The sequence below is a fragment of the Phyllopteryx taeniolatus genome, chromosome 7 (genome assembly GCF_024500385.1).
Source record: "Phyllopteryx taeniolatus isolate TA_2022b chromosome 7, UOR_Ptae_1.2, whole genome shotgun sequence".
NCBI lineage: Eukaryota > Metazoa > Chordata > Actinopteri > Syngnathiformes > Syngnathidae > Phyllopteryx > Phyllopteryx taeniolatus.
In genome coordinates, this window is record NC_084508.1 from 18,080,857 (window position 1) to 18,102,696 (window position 21,840).

The 21,840-nt window shown below is 42.1% G+C and overlaps 1 protein-coding gene across 3 annotated transcripts; it reads left to right on the top strand.

Annotated features, from left to right (window-relative positions):
• Window positions 1-431: 431 nt before the first annotated feature.
• On the top strand, window positions 432-21,777 carry LOC133480315 (regulator of nonsense transcripts 1). 3 transcript variants are annotated; one of them, XM_061778130.1, is made up of 24 exons: window positions 443-894; window positions 1,283-1,425; window positions 2,834-2,923; window positions 6,988-7,155; window positions 7,615-7,795; window positions 7,968-8,129; window positions 8,968-9,055; window positions 9,312-9,410; window positions 9,840-9,948; window positions 10,467-10,626; window positions 10,815-10,933; window positions 11,041-11,205; window positions 12,955-13,069; window positions 13,208-13,351; window positions 15,577-15,790; window positions 15,893-16,010; window positions 16,144-16,300; window positions 16,417-16,559; window positions 16,670-16,844; window positions 16,965-17,046; window positions 17,157-17,321; window positions 17,455-17,672; window positions 18,845-18,967; window positions 19,790-21,777. In XM_061778130.1, exons 1-23 carry the CDS (start codon window positions 724-726, stop codon window positions 18,962-18,964), a joined length of 3,306 nt encoding a protein of 1,101 aa, XP_061634114.1. In that variant the 5' UTR covers window positions 443-723; the 3' UTR covers window positions 18,965-18,967; window positions 19,790-21,777. The 3 variants fall into 3 exon arrangements, with proteins under 3 accessions (XP_061634116.1, XP_061634114.1, XP_061634115.1); XM_061778131.1 differs by having other exon boundaries at window positions 8,968-9,052; XM_061778132.1 differs by lacking the exons at window positions 18,845-18,967; window positions 19,790-21,777 and having other exon boundaries at window positions 432-894; window positions 17,157-17,364; window positions 17,455-17,617.
• Window positions 21,778-21,840: the final 63 nt, after the last annotated feature.

The following is a 21,840-nucleotide window of genomic DNA, read 5'->3' on the forward strand; positions in this document are numbered from 1 at the left end:
AGTGTAGAAAATGGATGGATGGATTAAATGACATTTACCAGTTAAACATTTAGATTTATATAATCCTGGTGCAAGTAGACTAATAATATAAATCATACGATAACTATAATAATGCATAAGACTTATATAGTGCTTTACTAGACACTCAAAGACACTTTACAATTGCACACATTATTCATTCACTCCACAGTCACACATGGTGGTGTTAAACTACTTGTGTAGCCACAGCTGCCCTGGAGTAGTCTGACGGAAGCGTGGCTGCCATTCTGTGCCTACGGCCCCGCCGACCACCACCAAACATACAACGACATCTAACTACATTCATTCATGGGCAATGCGGGTTACCTGTCTACTACAATGATTATAATCCATCATGGGATAATTAAATTTACACTGATTAATTTAGAAAAACAGCGCACCACGACGTTTGTCCTTCGACACCCGGAAACGAGCCGTGAGTGAGAGCTCTTCATGTGATCGCCTCTCTCTGCTGCTCACTGTAAACGTAAGGGACGTCATACGTCGAGCGCCGCACAGAAATCCGTCACTATTGGACCTTCGGAAGCCTATCGAGGTTCTGTTCGGGACCATTTTACCTCCGGGTTTAACGTAAGACTTTTCGTGTCGGGTTCACGTCCACGTAGCTACGAGCACATACGGTGCCGACTAAACTATTTCCACGACCGCCCGAAAACATTTGAGTGAAACGAAAGTTGAGTCGAGATGAGTGTGGAGGCATACGGGCCAAGCTCCCAGACCCTCACCTTTTTGGACACGGAGGAAACGGAGTTACTCGGAGCGGACACCCAGGGCTCCGAATACGACTTCACCGACTTCACCCTCCCGAGCCAGACTCAGACCCAGGGCCAGACCCAGAGCCAGCTGGAAAGCCAGGTTTGCCTCTCGGTATGCCAGGAAGAAATAACAACGCCCGGTTTACTGACGTTAGCCAAAGCTAGCTAGCATGCTAAGTGGCCATTATTGGACGTCTCGTTACTTAGCTTGACACTTGCTAACGTTAGCTGCGACTGTTAGCTTGTGCTAAGCCACCCTTCCGACTAACCTCTAAAGTATTGATGTGTGTCTTCATTCATTGTACATCTTTCATAGTACTCAATCCACATATGGTTGAGTAAGATAGGGGGGGAACGTGCTTAGACAACATGGGGACGTTAACGAAACTTTTATTTGAGCGTCTTTTCCGCAATGGGATTTCTCGCCGCTAAGATTAGCTTTGAGTCGTTAGCATAACACGTTAGCGGTATAGTATATTGTGCTGCAGGTGAACGGTCCCGATGAGGGGCTCCATAACGGCGGAGTGGAAGATTCTGTGGCTAAAGCCAGTCAGTTATTGGCAGAACTCAATTTCGAGGAGGATGAAGAAGACGCCTACTACACGAAGGACCTGCCCGTGCACGCTTGCAGGTACACTTGACAGCAACACGTTGCCGACATCGAGAAATACCCACACTTGTTCTAGTTGCTACAACACTGGATTTAAAGAACATGCAGAAGCATACACAAACGTTAAAATGTGTAATTTTCTTGGATTCTGTTTATAGAAAAAAAAGTTGAGTACTGTATGTAGCTTTGCAGACAAATATCCATTGGTAAGTGTTTTTGCCATTAATGTTGTATTTTTGAGTTATTGTTCTCAATAATCTTAACAAATGTAGCAAATCCCCATAGTTTATGTTGGTGCCACTTCCAGATGTAAATGCTTTTCTATGGCTTTTTTTTTTTTTTTTTAAGTTGTCTTCTGGTTGACGATGCACAAAAGAAGCCTTTCCCTGACATTAGTGGTTTACAGCATGACATCAAAACGTGATTTTCTAATGGAGTTATAGGTGTGTCTAGTTTCTGCAACCTGAAAGCCTCAAATGGATATGTTTGTGGAAAAGCTGGAACTAAGAGTAAACTATCTTGGCTAGAAAACGAGCTCAACAGTATTTTGTGTTACAGCACTATGTTGTAGTCTCATTGCTTTCAGTTCGCATATAGTTTAACAGTTGATATTTAGTTAGTCCAGTTGATATTTTTTTCCTTGCCATAAAGTAGTGACCAGTAACCTGAAGCAGCGCTTGTACAGTGCTTCATGTTAAAATCTTTTTTACTTGGATTCTGTTTCTAGAAAAAAAAGTAGTGTGCGAACATCAAATTGATGAACTCATCGAAGTATAATAGCAGGGTTCATATACACTGCAAACAGCCAATTGGTGCCTTTTGCAAAAAACTAAAGTACACTGTGATGACTTGTGGCTAGCTTCCTGAAATGTTTTTACTTCCTATGTGCAAGTACTGTATTCATAACAAAATAATCTCATGACTGAAATGTTTTTTTCTTCCAAATATATAGTACTGTTTGGCCACACACCATTAGCTAGTCAAACATCTCTTGTGTAGTGACACATTAATTGTAATGTGAATGTAATTTGTTTTTGCTATGGTTGATGCTATGGTGCATCTCAATAAATTAGAATATTGTAGTAGAGGTCATTGTATTTCAGCATTGCAATTCAAACTCATACATTATACAAGATTCATTCGACACAAGAAAATAATTTTCCGAAGGGGATTTCTAACATCATTTCCATATTAAAATCTTTTTGACTGTTTCTTATGTAACATTAAAATTTCTAGGAGATGTTAAATGTGGGTTTTCATTAGCTGTAAGATAGTATAATCAAAATAATTAAATCATAAAATAGTTTACGCTGTGTAGTGAATCTATGTAATTTGAGTTTTCTAATTCTAATTTATTGAGATGCACCTGTACTATGGTTTGACTACATGCACTAAAATCCAAATGTTGTCCAATGCTTTCCTTTTTCAGCTATTGTGGTATTCACGATCCAGCCTGTGTGGTTTACTGCAACACCAGCAAGAAGTGGTTCTGCAATGGACGTGGAAATACATCTGGCAGGTCTGTAGGCATCCTTTCTGCATCTTAGAGGAATCTTAAATGTCAAACAATCTGCTCAAGGAGGCTGGTCAACCTCTGAATTTGTTGAAATGTAAGAAAACCTTTTCCCATTGGAATTACTGAAATAACCTGTTTACTAGTCAGACTGTCCTCACCATAAAACCTTTATTAACAACGCACTTAGAGGCAACCAAGTTATGAACATTCTTCACTGTGGTACATGTGTAATAGAAAGTTCAACGCTTTATGATAAAATTGCTCACCCTTTAACGATGTGTGACATAGGCCCTTTTTTTTAAGTCAGTTGAGAGGGTTTACTGAAGGTGTTCACTTTGCATTGCATTTAATATTTTTAACAGTGATATAAATAAAAAATAGGTTGAACGCTGTATATTACAATTTATAAAACTGACAACGCATAAAGGATGTGACGCGGTGGTCAACATGTGCAGAGGGTGGTATTCAGAGCTGACATTGCAATGCATCATTCCATTCTTTTATATTTACATTGACAGTCGCTTTAGCCCCACTGTCCTGAACGTTCAGAACGAACATGTACTGCATTGTTGCATAGCAGTGACAACGATGACCTCTAATGTTGCTAACCTTTTGCTCCCAACAAAACCTGATACAGCTCTGCTTACCTTGAGAGAAACTGCCACTGGCTAATTAATCATACCACCACACACACAAACAGAGATTCAATTGCATTATGACTGGTGGAGGCAGAATTTCATTACTCAGCTGCCAAATTTCTCTTGTCAATTAATGTACCGTAGTGGTGGTGGTGCATAATATTTTTCAGTTTTGTTATCATCGTTCTTTTCCTCTTTGTCTTAACCTTAACTTTCCTGTGGTGCCATCACAGAAAGCTACCAAAATGCAAACACAAGTAATTAACCCCTTAATTCAAATCTACTTTTGAGATTCTTTGCTGAAAATGCTGGTTGTTTTACAGTTTGTGCGTGTGACCATAAAAATGTTTGAAGTCCGGGGTTCCACTGTATGACAGAACATATGAAGTACATAGACTGAACATAAAATATAAAGCAACACTTATTTGTTTTGCTCCCATTTTTCGTGTGCTGGACTCCAAGATCTAAAACTTCTTCTACAACCCCAATTCCAATGAAGTTGGGATGTTGTGTTAAACATAACTAAAAACAAAATACAACGATTTGTGAATGAAGTTCAACCTATATTTAATAGAATACACTACAAAGACAAGGTATTTAATGTTCAAACTGATAAACTTTATTGTTTTTAGCAAATAATCATTAACTTTAAATTTTATGGCTGTGACACATTCCAAAAAAGCTGGGAAAGGGTCATGTTTACCACTGTGTGACATCACCTTTTCTTTTAACAACATTCAATAAACGTTTGGGATCTGAGGACACTAATTGTTGAAGCTTTGTAGGTGGAATTCTTTCCCATTCTCGCTTGACGTACAGCTTCAGCTGTTCAATAGTCTGAGGTCTCCGTTGTCGTATTTTACGCTTCATAATGCGGCACACATTTTCAATGGGAGACAGGTCTAGAGTGCAGGTAGGCCAGTCTAGTACACACACTCTTTTACTACGAAGCCACGCTGTTATAACACGTGCAGAATGTGGTTTGGCATTGTCTTGCTGAAATAAGCAGGGACGTCCATGAAAAAGACGTTGCCTAGATGCCAGCACATGTTTCTCCAAAACCTGTATGTACCTTTCGGCCTTAATGGTGCCTTCACAGATGTGTAAGATGTGTTACCCATGTCATTGGCACTAACACAGCCCCATACCATCACAGATGCTGGCTTTTGAACTTTGCGTCCATAACAATGCAGATGGTTCTTTTCCTCTTTGGCCCGGAGGACCCGACGTACACAATTTCCAAAAACAATTTGAAATGTGGACTCGTTGGACCACAGAACACTTTTCCACTTTGTATCAGTCCATCTTAGATGAGCTCGGGCACAGAGAAGCCGGCGGCGTTTCTGGGTGTTGTTGATAAATGGCTTTTGCTTTGCATAGTAGAGTTTCAAGTTGCACTTACGGATGTAGCGCCAAACTGTATTTATTGACATTGGTTTTCTGAAGTGTTCCTGAGCCCATGTGGTGATATCTTCACACATTGATGTCGGTTATTGATGCAGTGCCGCCTCACGGGCATTGAATGTTGGTTATCGGCCTTGCCGCTTACATGCAGTGATTTCTCCATTTTCTCTGAACCTTTTGATGATATTATGGACCGTAGATGATGAAATCCATAAATTCCTTGCAATTGTACGTTGAGGAACATTGTCCTTAAACTGTTGGACTATTTTGCCCCATCTTTGCTTGTGAATGACTGAGCAATTCGGGGAAGATCCTTTTATACCCAATCATGGCACCCACCTGTTCCCAATTAGTCTGTGCACCTGTGGGATGTTCCAAACAGGTGTTTGATGAGCATTCCTCAACTTTCTCAATCTTTTTTGCCACCTGTCCCAGCTTTTTTGGAATGTGTTGCAGCCATAAAATTCCAAGTTAATGATTATTTACTAAAAACAATAAAGTTGATCAGTTTGAACATTAAATATCTTGTCTTTGTAGTGTATTCAATTAAATATAGGTTTAACATGATTTGCAAATCATTGTATTCTGTTTTTATTTGTTTAACACATCGTCTCAACTTCATTGGGGTTGTACGTACACAAAAGGCCATTTCCCTCAAATATTGTCCACAAATCCGTCTACATTTGTGTTAGTGAGCATTTCTCCTTTGTCGAGATAATCCATCCCACCTCACAGGTGTGGCCTATCAAGATGCTGATTAGACAGCATGATTATTGCACAGGTGTGCCTTAGGCTGGCCACAATAAAAGGCCACTCTGAAATGTGCAGTTTTATCACACAGCACAATGCCACAGATGTCGCAAGTTCTAAGGGAACGTGCAATTGGCATGCTGACTGCAGGAAGTTCCACGAGAGCTGTTGCCCGTGAATTGAATGTCTCCGTCTCCAAAGGCATTTCAGACAGTTTGGTAGTACATCCAACCGACCTCACAACCGCAGACCACGTGTAACCATACCAGCCCAGAACCTCCACATCCAGCATGTTCACCTCCAAGATCGTCTGAGACCAGCCACCCGGACAGCTGCTGCAAGAATCGGTTTGCATAACCAACAAATTTCTGCACAAACTGTCAGAAACCATCTCAGGGAAGCTCATCTGCATGCTCGTCGTCCTCATCGGGGTCTCGACCTGACTGCAGTTCGTCGTCGTAACCGACTTGAGGGGGTGAATGCTCACATTCAATGGCGTTTGACACGTTGGAGAGTGGTTCTCTTCACGGATGAATCCCAGTTTTCACTGTTCAGGGCAGATGGCATGCACACATACCGTGACGAGATCATGAGGTCCGTTGTTGTCCCATTCATCCATGACCATCACCTAATGTTGCAGCGCGATAATGCACGGCACCATGTTGCAAGGATCTGTACACAATTCCTGGAAGCTGAAAACATCCCACTTCTTGCATGGCCAGCATACTCCCCGGACATGTCACCCATTGAGCATGTTTGGGATGCTCTTGATCGGCGTATACGACAGTGTGTTCCAGTTCCTGCCAATATCCAACAACTTTGCACAGCCATCGAAGAGGAGTGGACCAACATTCCACAGGCCACAATCAACAACCTGATCAACTCTATGCAAAGGAGATGTGTTGCACTGCGTGAGGCAAGTGGTGGTCACACCAGATACTGACTGACCGCCCCCCCCAATAAAGCAAAACGGCACATTTTAGAGTGGCCTTTTATAGTGGCCAGCCTAAGGCACACCTGTGTAATAATTATCTAATCAGCATCTTGATATGCCACACCTGTGAGGTGGGATGGATTATCTCGACAGGAGAAATGCTCACTAACACAGATTTAGACAGATTTGTGAACAATATTTGAGGGAAATTGCCTTTTGTGTATGTAGAAAAAGTTTTAGATCTTTGAGTCCAGCTCACGAAAAATGGGAGCAAAAACAAAAGTGCTGTTTATATTTTTGTTCAGTGTAGTTTGTAACCATTCTCAACTCCTCACTTTTAGCCACATAGTAAATCATTTGGTGCGAGCCAAATGCAAAGAGGTGACACTTCACAAAGATGGACCTTTGGGAGAGACTGTGCTGGAGTGTTACAACTGTGGGTGTCGCAACGTCTTCCTCCTGGGTTTCATCCCTGCCAAGGCTGATTCTGTAGTGGTGCTGCTCTGTAGGTAAGTGACCGTGGCAAACTTGTACTGAAACACAATGTCCTATAAATTTTGTCTTATCGCCACATCAGATTAGTCTCTATTGTGTCTTGATGCTGAGATAACTGATTGTGTGCAATTCATGTCTGAGTAGTTAATCAAGTGGAACAGTAGCCAGCAATTTTTCATCATTTCACAGTCTTCAATTGTAGTTTTATTGTAGAAGAAATGCTGTAGGCAACATTTGACTGTTAAATGCAAATAGTATTTATTTTTATTTTTTTTTAAGCCATGAACTGGGTAATTGAAATTGACTTGTGAAACTACTTCGTGTGGAAGATATATGCAGTAAAAAACAAATGTGTTGTTTACTACCTCTCCTGACGCTCTAATATGTTGGCCAACTCTGGTCTGCTGGTCACGAGCAGCGAAACCTCAAGTTTCATGTGGTCCTGTCTGTCTGAACATTAAATCTCCTCACAGACAGCCTTGTGCCAGCCAGAGTAGCCTGAAAGACATCAACTGGGATAGCTCCCAGTGGCAGCCGCTGATCCAAGACCGCTGTTTTCTCTCATGGCTGGTGAAGATCCCGTCGGAGCAGGAGCAGCTGCGTGCCCGGCAGATTACTGCCCAGCAAATCAACAAGCTGGAGGAACTCTGGAAGGTAGGCACTGGACATGCTGGAAGGCTATTCACTAGTGTACCATTGTTGAATGATGCAAGACCCTTTAGAAGCTGGAAGTGGTTGGTTGCTTGGCAAAGACTGGTGTCAACCAGTGATATAACAGTTTTAATGTGGATGATGCCTACAGATGCTGCAATTTTATTTCCTTCAGGACAACCCCACTGCCACCTTGGAGGACTTGGAGAAGCCTGGTGTTGATGAAGAGCCCCAACATGTGTTGCTGCGCTATGAGGATGCCTACCAGTACCAAAACATTTTTGGTCCTTTGGTCAAACTGGAGGCTGACTACGACAAGAAGCTCAAGGAGTCTCAGGTATTTGTGCAGTGACTCTCATTTTAAGCCTTTCTACAGTATTGATTGTGTATTCACAGCACAGAAACATTGTGTGTATATTAGAGCTCAGTCACGCTGTGTAAATCCCCAATCGCTATTCGCATTGACAGTAACGAATGAATAGCGAATCACAATCTCATCAATACTCTTTGTGTTATTCTGTAATAAACATGTCATTGTCCAACAAATGAAAAATCCAGGTTGATTATTTGAAAACTATAGACTGCTTGCAGATTTTGTCAAAACACGATAAAGGACATCTTACACATTTTGGGTAGCGTGAGAAAATGCTTCTTTTTAGTTTAAAATGGCTTACTTTAACCAGGATACCTCGCTGCATCGTGGCCATGGTCTGTTTTAAGCCGATCTTGGAGCCGTAAAATGCGTAAATCCACGCTGGCTGGCAACATTTGCTTCTACTAAGCCAGCTAGTTAGTTTAGCTGCTAGTTAACGGTAGCTGACTGGCTCTCGTCAATCATCTGCCATGATGTGGTGAATGAATCTTGCATAACATTATTCAGTTCATCTGACCCGGGCATAGTCATGAACATCCGTGCAGCTCTTGGGCACAGCAAATGCCTCGTTCCGCAGAGATTATCGTCTCAGGAGGGACTGCTCTGTGATCCATACTGTAGCAGTCCTACATGTTGTTCATGAGTCTGTGGTTTCTGATTTTCCGGGGGGCCGTGAAGATAATAGTGTGCGTGTGTGGGAAGCGAGGGATATGGATATTGACTACTCTACAGTAGTGTATTTACTTTTGTATACTTTTGATTAAATAATTATATTTCTGTTTTTCATATTTTCTGTTTGCAGACCCAAGATAATATAACAGTAAGGTGGGACTTGGGACTGAATAAGAAGCGGATTGCATATTTCACTCTGCCGAAGACCGATTCAGGTGGTAATTCCTGAGATTCACTTCTTCCCAGTCATGCAGAAAGATCTTCATCTTATCTCCTCCCCCTGACTGCGCACAACTTCCTCCAACCGTCATTATTTAGTAGCATGCATGCATGCTTGGTTTTGTTCTTTACTGGCTTCTAGTCAGGTTTTGTTTATTACAAATTGTCATTGGAATCATTACCAAATTTTGTTTATTTAGTTTATTTGTGAATCACTCTAAAACAATATCCTTTGTTCTCCTTTGTCAATATCAGATATGCGCTTGATGCAAGGTGATGAGATCTGCCTGCGCTACAAAGGAGACCTGGCTCCGCTGTGGAAAGGGATCGGCCATGTCATCAAAGTTCCAGACAGTATCCTTTTCACAGTTAGCAGTTCTGGTTTCAGTTCATCCTTTTACTTCAGAACAGCCTTTATCCCCCTGAGGAGAAATAATACTTGTCCAATAAAATGTTAAAATGCTGGGTTCACATTGGCAGGAGATTTCCTTACATTTACAAAACCTCTATTGGTAGGATATTATGGAAAGGGTGTCATATTTAAAGGCTGGCACTTCGCCAACAAATCTCTCCTTTTTTTTCTGGTCTGTGGGGTGTGTTGTACCATAACCTCTGGCCTTTTTAGAGCTTTGTACGGGCTGAGGAATTATTGCCTCCTAGTGGCACTAATGTAATTTTACAGCCAAGTTTTTTTTTTCTTTGTGTAGCGACTATAAAGGACAAACTTGACTCTTTCAAACACTTTCCAAAGATCCAGAGTTCCTTAACAGCTTCCTTTTATAGACTATGGGGATGAAATTGCTATTGAGCTGAGGAGTAGTGTTGGAGCCCCTGTGGAAATTCCTCATAACTTCCAGGTGGACTTTGTGTGGAAGGCTACTTCCTTTGACAGGTAGGCTAGCCCCAGTTTTTAGATATGACTAAGGATAGGACTGTTTCTGCAGCTCTTTAGTAACATCTACCTTTGGTATTACTTGGTGTAATGTGAATGTAAGTTGTAATATGTGAACGGTGCTGGACCTTACAGTACATACAAATATAGTTTAAAAAGAGGTCATCAAGATTGTCAAATATCAAATCAAAGGGAAATAAGAGGTAGTTCAACTGACATTGTTTTTCTGCAAAATACCGTTGCAGCCACAGAACTTGGGGGCCTTCCCATGATTTGTGCTTAGACTGAAAATTGGAACTCCAACGTTGAACAATGGCAATGGGATATTCAGAAAATTGCAAGATTGAAAACATTTGACAAACATTTATGACTACCTTGATTTGGTTGACAAAACATTTGTGTTCCTTTGTGATGTGTAATCCCACACCAGATGTGGCTTGTCATATGTCCATTCATAACAGACGGGTGAAATCCATGTCAGGCAGTGATGCTAACCATTTATGCATGCCCCATTGTAGGATGCAGAGTGCTCTGAAGACCTTTGCTGTGGATGAAACCTCTGTGTCAGGCTATATTTACCACAAGCTGCTGGGTCACGAGGTGGAAGATGTTACCATCAAGTGTCAGCTCCCCAAGCGCTTCACTGCCCAGGGCCTACCTGATCTCAATCACTCACAGGTCAAACTTAGCAAGCCCCTTCGTTGAACATAGTCTCCAGAAGGTTATTGTTATTCATTTGTTGGGACCAGCAATTTAGGAAGATAAGATTTTTGGGTTTTCATGAGTTCAGTATCTGATGACTGTTCAAGCCCTTTTGGTGTTCTTATTTGTAATATGTACTACTACTCCTGTGTTTGTGTGCGTAGGTGTATGCTGTGAAGACGGTGCTACAGAGGCCTCTCAGTCTTATCCAGGGTCCTCCTGGTACTGGCAAGACTGTTACCTCTGCCACTATTGTCTATCACCTTTCACGTCAGGGCAACGGGTAACAACCTTTGAATTGTTTCTTCTTAGAATAGTTCTGAACTCCGTAATTCATCTTAGTATCTACTGTGTCTGTTAATTTTGCGCTCTCTCTCTCTGACTTTGTAGACCAGTCCTGGTGTGCGCTCCCAGTAACATTGCAGTGGACCAGTTAACCGAGAAGATTGACAAGACTGGGCTTAAGGTGGTCAGGCTGTGTGCTAAAAGCCGTGAGGCTATTGAGTCACCAGTGTCTTTTCTGGCGTTGCATAACCAGATCAGCAATATGGACAGGTCAGTCTATGGAAATTGGAGTCCTAGTGCCCCAAGAGATTAATTCATCTTTACTGGATGATTTGGGTCTCACGTGAGCCCATTTTGAATATGAGTTAACCATCAGTTTACCTTGGTTGCTCAGGATATATTGTAAGAGTTTTGGCTCTTGCACTGAAAAATGAATTATAATCCTGTAGATCTGTCCTTTGTTATTTGCATTTACCTTACAGCAGTGTTTTCTACCAGGGGTACACGAGCACATGGCTCAACAGGCTTGGACAGGAGTCACGGAATACATGTACCATTACGTATTCAGGATTGAAAAAAAAAAAGTTACTAATCTGGTACAGTTACTGAAAAGAGACAAGTAATCAGATTACAGGTACATTTAGTATTTTTTGGGAATATTTTTAGAAAATTATTTCACAAGACCAAATTTTTAATACAGGGAAAGAAAGGTTAGTTGTTTCTTTGAGCACTCACCCGTTTTCCTACTAGCGGGCCGAGGCACCTGATAAGGAGTTTAGCAGAGCAACAAGTGGGTAAATGGTGACATCTAAAAATGGACTGCAGCTACCACGACCACTGGCTGAATGCCCATCTTGCCTTCCCAAAAGTGGCTTGTTTAAAAGCGATTGTTTTCACTGAAGGACTTATTCATTTTGGATAACATTTAAAAAGAAAACAGCTGTCAAAGTCATTTGGACTGCTGCTGAGTTCAGCTATGGGGGAGCTAGCGTAGCGAGGTAGCAAACATTACACTATGACTATCCCGTCACAAATTACTCACTGCCTTACTATTGAAATACTGTATTTCCACTGCAAAACCTGTCACCGGGAATATAAAACTTTTTTTCTGTGGTGACGTCATGTATTGTCATGTATCATAATTGCGAGTGTTTGGGTGCGTGTGTAAACCTTAATTTGTCCTCTTTTTTTACATTTCACTCGTAACAAACAGTGTTTGGCTCCTGTGGAAAGGTTTTAAAAACTTTATGAAGCTCGTAAATGCTCAGTAAAGTATCTATACATCTAAGTAAGGTGTTGCCTTCTGGGCCAGTTCAGTTTGTTTCCTCATGCAACAAAGTAATTGTTTCAAATGTCCTTAAATAAAGTAGAGGGTTCATATAGCACTTGGTTAATGTTGTGAGTTATACAGTAAATAACAAAGGCAGGTGTATTATATTTTAGGATTTCATATTTTGTATTTATATTCAAGGCAACATGTTTTGTTTTTATTGTTTTGAAGACAATGTCTGCAAATTACATTTTCAAATTAAGGCTATAAAATAATGTTCGTTCAATAATCAGTTGCGTTAAGTTCCACTGTTGGAGAATCATCAACACGTGAGGCGTGGGGTACTCATGGTATGACAAAATTGTTCAGGAGGTACACAAGACAAAAAAGGTTGGGAACCACTGCCTTACAGAATAAGAACGTGAAACCTTGCAGACACAGCTACATTTTCATATTTTGTAGGGATGGGTTTTTTGTTAGGGGTCTTTAACAATTTCCAGACCAAATCAGTCATATAATTGAATGCCTTTTTATTGTCACTATACACAAATACAATGAGATTGAGATGAGGTGGCCCTGTCGAACGATGGAGGGCAGTTGTGTGTTTTGATATTAATTCCATTTGAAGATCTAATTTGTTATCCAGTGAGCTTATGTTGGTAAGGAAGATTGATAGGAGCGGCACTCTGTGTATTTGAATTGGCAGCTCACGTGGATTTTCCTTTGTCATCCTATTGTTTTAATTTTAGCATGCCAGAACTTCAGAAACTTCAGCAGCTAAAGGATGAGACCGGTGAGCTGTCTTCTGCTGATGAGAAGCGCTACAGAGCCCTGAAACGCACCGCTGAGAGGGAACTGCTTATGGTGAGTCCAACCAAAGTGACTGGTCTCCAAGTGTGTTCTTTTCATAGCCTTTTAATTTAGAGTTGCTCACCCCAGAAGTTAAAAGTTGGGTTTGAGGATGCTTGAGGTTTGTAATTCTCCTCGTCCTTTTCTATTCAGAACGCGGATGTGATCTGCTGCACCTGTGTTGGCGCAGGAGACCCTCGCCTGGCCAAGATGCAGTTTCGCTCCATCCTGATTGACGAAAGCACCCAGGCCACCGAGCCTGAGTGTATGGTGCCTGTTGTTCTTGGAGCAAAGCAGGTAGGATTCTTCAAACAAGTTGTTGAAAATATAAAAGATATCTGCCTTAAGGTCAGGTCATAGGTGTAGGGGGGTCCTCGGTTTATGACGGTCCTGATATGCGACGTTTCAAAGTTATGAACGATGCACAATGAGCACTTTTTGTATCATACTCATAATCCCACACGGGGAAAGTGAACTCACACTGCTGTACAGTGGGGCAAAAAAGTAATTGGTCTGCCACCAATTGTGCAAGTTCTCCCACTTAAAAAGATGAGAAGAGGCCTGTAATTTTCATCATGGGTATACCTCACCTTTGAGAGACAAAATGAGGGGGAAATAATCCAGAAAACCACTGGTTGATTTTTAAAGAATTTATTAGCAAATTATGGTGGAAAATAAGTATTCGGTCACGAACAAAAGTTTATCTCAATACTTTGTTCTATACCCTTTGTTGGCAATGACAGAGGTCAAATGTTTCTGTAAGTCTTCCCAAGGTTTTCACACACTGTTGCTGGTATTTTGGCCCATTCCTCCATGCAGATCTCCTCGAGAGCAGTGATGTTTTGGGGCTGTCGCTGGGCAATACAGACTTTCAACTCCTTCCAAAGATTTTCTATGGGGTTGAGATCTAGAGACTGGCTAGGGCACTCCAGGACCTTGAAATGCTTCTTACGAATCCACTCCTTCATTGCCTGTGCAGTGTGTTTGGGATCATTCTCATGCTAAAAGACCATGCCACATTTCATCTTCAATGCACTTGCTGATATAAGGAGGTTTTCACTCAAAATCTCACGATACACGGCCCCATTCATTCTTTCCTTTCCACGGATCAGTCGTCCTGGTCCCTCTGCAGAAAAACAGCCCCAAAGCATGATATTTCCACCCCCATGCTTCACAGTAGGTATGGTGTTCTTTGGATGCAAATCAGCATTCTTTCTCTTCCAGACACAACAAGTTGAGTTTTTACTAAAAAGTTCTATTTTGGTTTCATCTGACCATATGACATTCTCCCAATCCTCTTCTGGATCATGTCTTGCACTGCAGGATTTGAGTCTCTGGCTGCGTAGTGTGTTACTGATGGTAGCCTTTGTTACTTTAGTCCCAGCTCTCTGCAGGTCATTCACTAGGTCCCCCCTTGTGGTTCTGGGATTCTTGCTCACCGTTTTGTGATCATTTTTGTGAGATCTTGCGTGGACCCCCAGATCAAGTGAGATTATCAATGGTCTTGTATGTCTTCGATTTTGTAAAAATTGCCCCCACAGTTGATGTCTTCACACCAAGCTGCTTACCTATTGCAGATTCAGTCTTCCCAGCCTGGTGCAGGTTCTGGTGTTCTTTGACAGCTCTTTGGTCTTGGTCATAGTGGAGTTTGGAGTGTGACTGTTTGAGGTTGTGGACAGGTGTCTTTTATACTGATGAGTTCAAACAGGTGCCATTAATACAGGTAATGAGTGAAGGACAGAGGAACCTCTTAAAGAAGAAGTTACAGGTCTGTGAGAGCCAGAAATCTTGCTTGTTTGTAGGTGACCAAATACTTATTTTCCACCATAATTTGCTAATAAATTATTTAAAAATCAGATGTGATTTTCTGGATCTTTTTTTTCTTTCTCTCATTTTGTCTCTCATCGGTGAGGTATACCTATGATGAAAATTACAGGCCTCTCATCTTTTTAAGTGGGAGAACTTGCACAATTGGTGGCTGACTAAATACCTTTTTGCCCCACTATATATTTGTTTTGCACAACACACAGATTAATAAATCGCACACACGCTGGCATGCAAGGAGAGCTGTCAGAGTGAAGGGGCTTCGCACCATCAACAGTCTCGTTATATCTATATGGTATTATATTTATGACTTAGAAGTGCTTTTCCCACAAATCTTTACTGTAGTTATGACTTGACTACTGTGTTAATCTAGGTTATTGATGGTCTATGGAGCATACAAATTTTGGGTTCGTCGCTGCTATAGGAATGCAAATCAATTCTAAACTGAGGACCCCCTGCATGTGTTCATTTGTAAGGGCTTGTCACAATTTAAATCAGATCTTCCAACTTAGCCTTACAATAACTAAAATAGTACATTAGGACCTAAACCTAACTAGAAGTGGATGTTTTTGTTCAAAATGTTCACCCTCAGCAAAGAAAGCAAAGTAAAACCCTATAGCGAATATGGAGTTTGTTATTCAGCGTTTTGTGAACTCTGTTAGCTATCATTACATTTACCATTTTTTGCCACGCTATAGCTCATCCTGGTGGGTGACCACTGCCAGCTTGGTCCTGTGGTGATGTGTAAGAAGGCAGCCAAGGCAGGCTTGTCTCAGTCGCTGTTTGAGCGCTTGGTGGTTCTGGGTATCCGGCCAATTCGCCTTCAGGTCCAGTACCGAATGCATCCAGCTCTCAGTGCCTTCCCATCTAACATCTTCTATGAGGGCTCCTTGCAAAATGGCGTCACGGCAGGTTTGTTCCTGTCAAATTTATTGTGTTGTGGGAACAGAATCGAGGAGAATAAGATCTTCCACCATGAGAGATGAAAGTATGAGCTTTTTCTACTCTTTCCAGCTGACCGCATCAAGAAAGGCTTTGACTTCCAGTGGCCACAGCCAGACAAACCCATGTTCTTTTATGTGACTCAAGGCCAGGAGGAAATTGCTAGCTCTGGAACCTCCTACCTGAATAGGTAACATCCGTGGCAGCTTATTCCAGGCAATTCAATCAGCATACTTCTGACTTCTCACAGTCAAAATTTTCAACTGTGAACCACCTCTTGCCACTAGTTGGATTTGGTTTATATAAATATATTTTTCTTTAAGGACCGAGGCTGCAAATGTAGAGAAAATCACCACTAGGCTGTTAAAGGCAGGTGCCAAGCCTGACCAGATTGGGATCATCACCCCATATGAGGGTCAGCGTTCCTACCTGGTCCAATATATGCAGTTCAGTGGCTCTCTTCACACTAAGCTCTATCAGGTACATCACACAGCCCTGAAGCACATCCCGCTTTTTTTATTTCTTTAAATACACTGTTCCACGACACAATCATACGCATAGAAGTAACACTACTGTGTTATCCTATCCCATAACAGCAAGTGGAAATTGCAAGTGTGGATGCCTTCCAGGGCAGAGAGAAAGACTTCATCATCCTGTCGTGTGTTCGTGCCAACGAGCACCAGGGTATCGGCTTCTTGAATGATCCACGTCGACTTAATGTGGCTTTGACCAGAGCCAAGTAAGGAAATACTGACCATTTTTAAATGATGAAACACAACACGCCTACTTTTTGTTGTATTTATTGACACTGTAATTTACATTGAAAATACTTTATCTCTCATTTTGAAGATATGGAGTGATCATTGTGGGGAACCCCAAGGCCCTTTCTAAGCAGCCTTTGTGGAACAACCTGCTGAACAACTACAAGGAGCAGAAGGTCCTCGTGGAGGGACCCCTCAACAACCTGAGGGAGAGCCTCATGCAGTTCAGCAAGCCACGCAAGCTAGTCAACACCATCAATCCTGTGAGTTACTGTCAAGATGACGGCGGTGCAACTCTACACTCTAGAAACACTTTTAGAAACATTTGCTCACTTGGCTGCTGCTACTAAACAACTAATTATTTTTTTTCTTTGTTGTTTTAGGGTGGACGTTTCATGAGCACTGCGATGTATGATGCCCGTGAAGCTCTCATTCCTGGTTCAGCCTACGACCGCAGCAATACTGGTGCTTATTTAACTTTTTTTTTTTTTTTTTTTTTTTAAAGTTTCATCAAGGGTATTTTTACCATGACTTGAGTTCAATTCTTAAATCTTTTTATTTTTTGTGTCTTACAGTTGGTCGCCCGTCAAACATGTATTTCCAAACTCACGACCAAATCGGGATGATTGGGGCGGGCCCTGGTCACATGGCTGCGATGAATCTCCCAATACCCTTCAACCTGGTGATGCCCCCCATGCCTCCGCCCAGCTACTTAGGCCAGACTAACGGCCCCGCTGCAGGTAAGGTACTGCAAAGAGGGAGCCCTCTCATTCACATCACAAGGTAAAAAAAGGACAACGTGAAGCTGAGCTAACTGATTACCCAGTTTACCACAGGCAATTCTACATTAAAACCCTTCTGTGATCTGTTCAGGCCGTGGAGCTATGAAGGGGAATAAGCCAGGACGTGGTGGGCGCCAGAGGCCCCGTGGCTCAGCAACCCAAGGTGCCGGTCACGGGCTAAACAGCCAAGCCAGCCAGGATGGGGCGTCCCAGTCCTTCTCACAGGGGCCACTGACTCAAGGCTACATCTCAATGAGTCAGCCTTCCCAGATGAGCCAGCCTGGTCTCTCCCAGCCAGAACTGTCCCAGGTAATGCATCACTGTCAGTGATGTGTTTGTGTGTATATACAAGTGTGTATGTATTTATTTATTTGCTTTGACTTGTGAGAGAAAACTTGAGATATGAGCACTGTATGGTTGCAGGTGACTCAATTCATAACAAACATCACTTTGGCAGATCCATCCATCCATTTTCTGAGCCGCTTCTCCTCACTTGGGTCGCGGGCATGCTGGAGCCTATCCCAGCTATCATCGGGCAGGAGGCCCGTCTCACCCTGAACTGGTTGCCAGCCAATCGCAGGGCACATACAAACAAACAACCATTCGCACTCACATTCACACTTACGGGCAATTTAGAGTCTCCAATTAATGCATGTTTTTGGGATGTGGGAGGAAACCGGTGTGCCCGCAGAAAACCCAAGCAGGCACGGGGAGAACATGCAAACTCCACACAGGCGGGGCCGGGGATTGAATCCCAGTCCTCGGAACTGTGAGGAAGTCTTCAAAAGAGCAACCTCAAGCTGTTTATTGCCACTCTCAGCTGAAGCTCACTGTAAAACTAAACAAAACAAAAAAAAAATAGAATTACACCGTGTGTATTTCAAACAACGACCACATTGCTTTCCGCTACTTGAACATACAGTTGGGAAACTCCATCTGCACAAGGGCTAACAATTAGCATTTATGTAGCAGTGTTGTTACCCCATGGCTATTTGAATACAAATGGTGCAGCAACACTTGTAGACAGATAATATAACAATACTCAGGCATATATTCTTTATCCTCTGCGAAAAACTACTAATATAACTACCGTATTGAGAAGGCGAGAGAGGAGTTGACTCATTTTATACTGCCCCAGGTGGCCAAGGTGCGCACACCATGCAAAGTTTTTTGACCTAGCCCCCTAAAAGAATCTGAATCGAGAATCGTTTGGAACCGGAATTGAAATGAGGAACCGGAATCAGGACTGGAATTGCTCAAATTCAAATGATGCCCAACCCCATAGATGGATGAACCAAAAATCAAACAAACAAAAAAAACAGTTGCAGTAAACAAACAGCTATTTTCAGACCAATTGATTTAAATCGGATAATTTCCTGCAGCACAACTGATGGTCTCTGGTGGCACACTAGGTTGGGAGTCAAGAACCAGAGACCAACCAAAGAGTTATTGTAACTCTCTTCTGTCTTGTTGTTCGACAGGACAGTTACCTGGGTGACGAGTTCAAGTCCCAAATCGATGTGGCTTTGTCTCAGGACTCGACTTACCAGGGTGAACGTGCATACCAGCATGGTGGGGTGACCGGCCTGTCACAGTACTAGAGTGTAAGTGCTGCAACATAGCTTCAATTCCATCTGACACACACAGAATGCTGCAATAGGTTGTCGGCTATTGATAAACCACTGTTAATGAAAGCAACTACAGGTGGATCTCAATAAATTAGAAAATCTTGGAAAACTAAATCCTAACAGCAGAAAAATATGATTATCTCCCCCCCCCCCCAAGAAAATGTTCTGAATTGTCAAAATTTATGTTTAATTATATCGCATACTATGATCCCAAAACACTGAAAAGTTGATTTCAAACTTATTTTACATTGCTAAGTTTTCCTAAAAAATGTGCTGGGCATGAACATGCAGTGAAGACTCCCTTAACTTCCAACAACCCAGGCTAAACGCAACTCCTCCTCAATATACAAAGCTTGTCTCTTAGTTGAAATGTATCACTTCAACCTCCTTCATTGAGACCAATTGGCAGCAATAGGTGAGGGTTTTTTGTGAAGAACAGAGGAAAGGATAGGTTCGTAAATGAGTGAATTTGCGAATAGTGAACCGCAAATAAGCAGGTTACTGGCGTTCAATTTGAAAAAGTGAAACTCCTATAGATTCACTACACAGTGAAATAATTCATCATTTTAGTTATTTTGATGATTATAGCTAACAGTTAAAAAACCCAAATTTACAAGATCAAGAAATTAGAATGTTTGAGGAACAACAGACAAAAAAAAAAAGGCTACAGGTGTTTTAAAATAGAAATTATGTAGGAATTGGCTTTCAGAGAGGGCGTTTTGCGGTTTATTCTACTTACTGAGTTTCACTTGTGTGCGCACTTTTGTTTAAACATTGTATGTGTTCTCATCTTTCCAGGTTGCTTGAAGAAGTGAGCTAGGCTTGAGCTGAGCTTAGTTCACTAGCTTTTTAATCTGGGAAATAATAAAATCATTAAATGGATACCTGTTTTCCTCTGCTACAACCGAAGCACTACCGAGTGAAAGCGACGGAATAGCAAACCAATGACCAGCGAGAGAAATAAGAGGGTAGAAGACGAGGGCACGGAGAGACGGGCGGGGAGGAGGCGAAAGGCCGGTGGACGGGCAGGAGGCGGGCACCGACGGTGGTGCGACGAGTGAGGAGGGAAGTCGACAAGATGGTCACGTGTTGTCGAGCTGCCGAGGGGAAGCGAGGGGACGCGGCAACAGTCTCGAGGCTCAAACGCCAACCCAAATGTCCAACAAACATCCTTCACCTCACAGACGCTGGGAAAGACGGCAGGTGACGCTCCAAGCTTTCCGGCAGAATTTGAAGAATTGGTTCTCCAGACTTGCACGAGGCACGATCGCAGAAAGTGATCCAACAGGCAACGCAAAAAATCTTCATCCTAAAAATGTCAAACTCGCAAGAAGTCCTGGACTGATCTAAATTTGTTCGACAATGGGAGGAGGGTCCCAAAATCCTCAGCGGCCTCTGAAGGAAACATGGCAGTCGACACACGTTCTCTCCCCCTCTTTTGGGAGAGGAAAGGAAACACTTTCTGTGCGTGACACTGACGATCTGGAGCCTGGAACTGACAAACTTACCATTTGCCTAGAGAACCACTGGTTCTTTTACAGTGTCTTCTCATGGAGTGGTTTTGCACCACACATCAGTGGTGGACTGGCTTAGGGGATTTCAGACTTTTTCCAAGGCACGGCGCACAAATCCCACCCATGCCGCACTCTTTATGAGACCATTTTCTTCTCTGAAGTAGGTTTTTAATCACTGAGCACAAAATTGAAAAAGCTTCAAAAAACCAAAAACATTTAATCAAACCTGACCAGCATTGAATATTATCATCTGTTTCAGTCTAGGCTATTGCGTTCTTTAATCTTTTGGAAGCAGCGTTGATTAGTCCACACGTGAACTCTTCATATAGGCTTAAATTGGAAAACAGCTTGTACATTCATTGAAGAGTCGACACGCCCCTGCTTTAGGTTAAGGGAACCAAGGACTGCAGTGAGCTTGTTAATCAACACACACACACACTTGTAGAGGAAGAAAAGGAAGGTGGCTTGGGAAGACGGGACAATTGAGTCTCTGCAAATACACACAGTTGCAGTTGTGAATCATGCGAGGCTCATGGTTGTCATCCAGCCACAGAGAAGAAAATATACAAATTTGAGACCAAATCTCCATGTGTAGAACATTTTACATCAGGAGTTGTAGCCATAAACAACTCCTCCTAATCCATAGGGACCCTTTTTGAGTGAATTAAAATGCACTTATTGAGCAAACTGAACGAGGCCATCACCGCTGAGTGGACAGCCGATGGCAGTTGTTGACCTTGAATCAGTGCCTCCGTGTTTGTAAAAAAAAAAAGAAAAATAAGTGGCTGCAGCACAAGCATGAATGTACTGCAGTTGTCAAATCCAGATGACCAGCATTGAAGCCCTTTGACATCCCAGGGCTCAACTTTTATTTTTATATATACAATATAAAAACAAGGCCAGGTGATTAGTTTATAAGCCACCTTCCTTCTCTGTGGGGTGGCATAATGGAGGATGGGACTTGTTTTTTTTTTTTTTTTTTTTGGCTTCTGTGGACTTAAGATGCGTGTAACACAGACTTGGCCCTGTTGTGTATTTCTTGTGGCGTTCCTTTGCTTCTTGAAATCAGTTTGCTTTTGTGTATTTTGCTCAGTCAGTCGTCTACAGGAATTAGATTCTCAGACTCTGCTTGTGGTTCTAGTTTTATCAAGTATAGATTTAGTTTTTACCTTTCGCATCCAAGTTGTCCTTGATCTGTTTCTAACATCTAATGGGTTAAAAAAAAAAAAAAAAAGTACCGCTTGCATTTTGTCATTAGAGCCAATGTGTTTGTGTCATGTCAGTGTAGTAATCAGTTGTACATTCATCCATCAGTTGGATGTAAATATGAAGTAC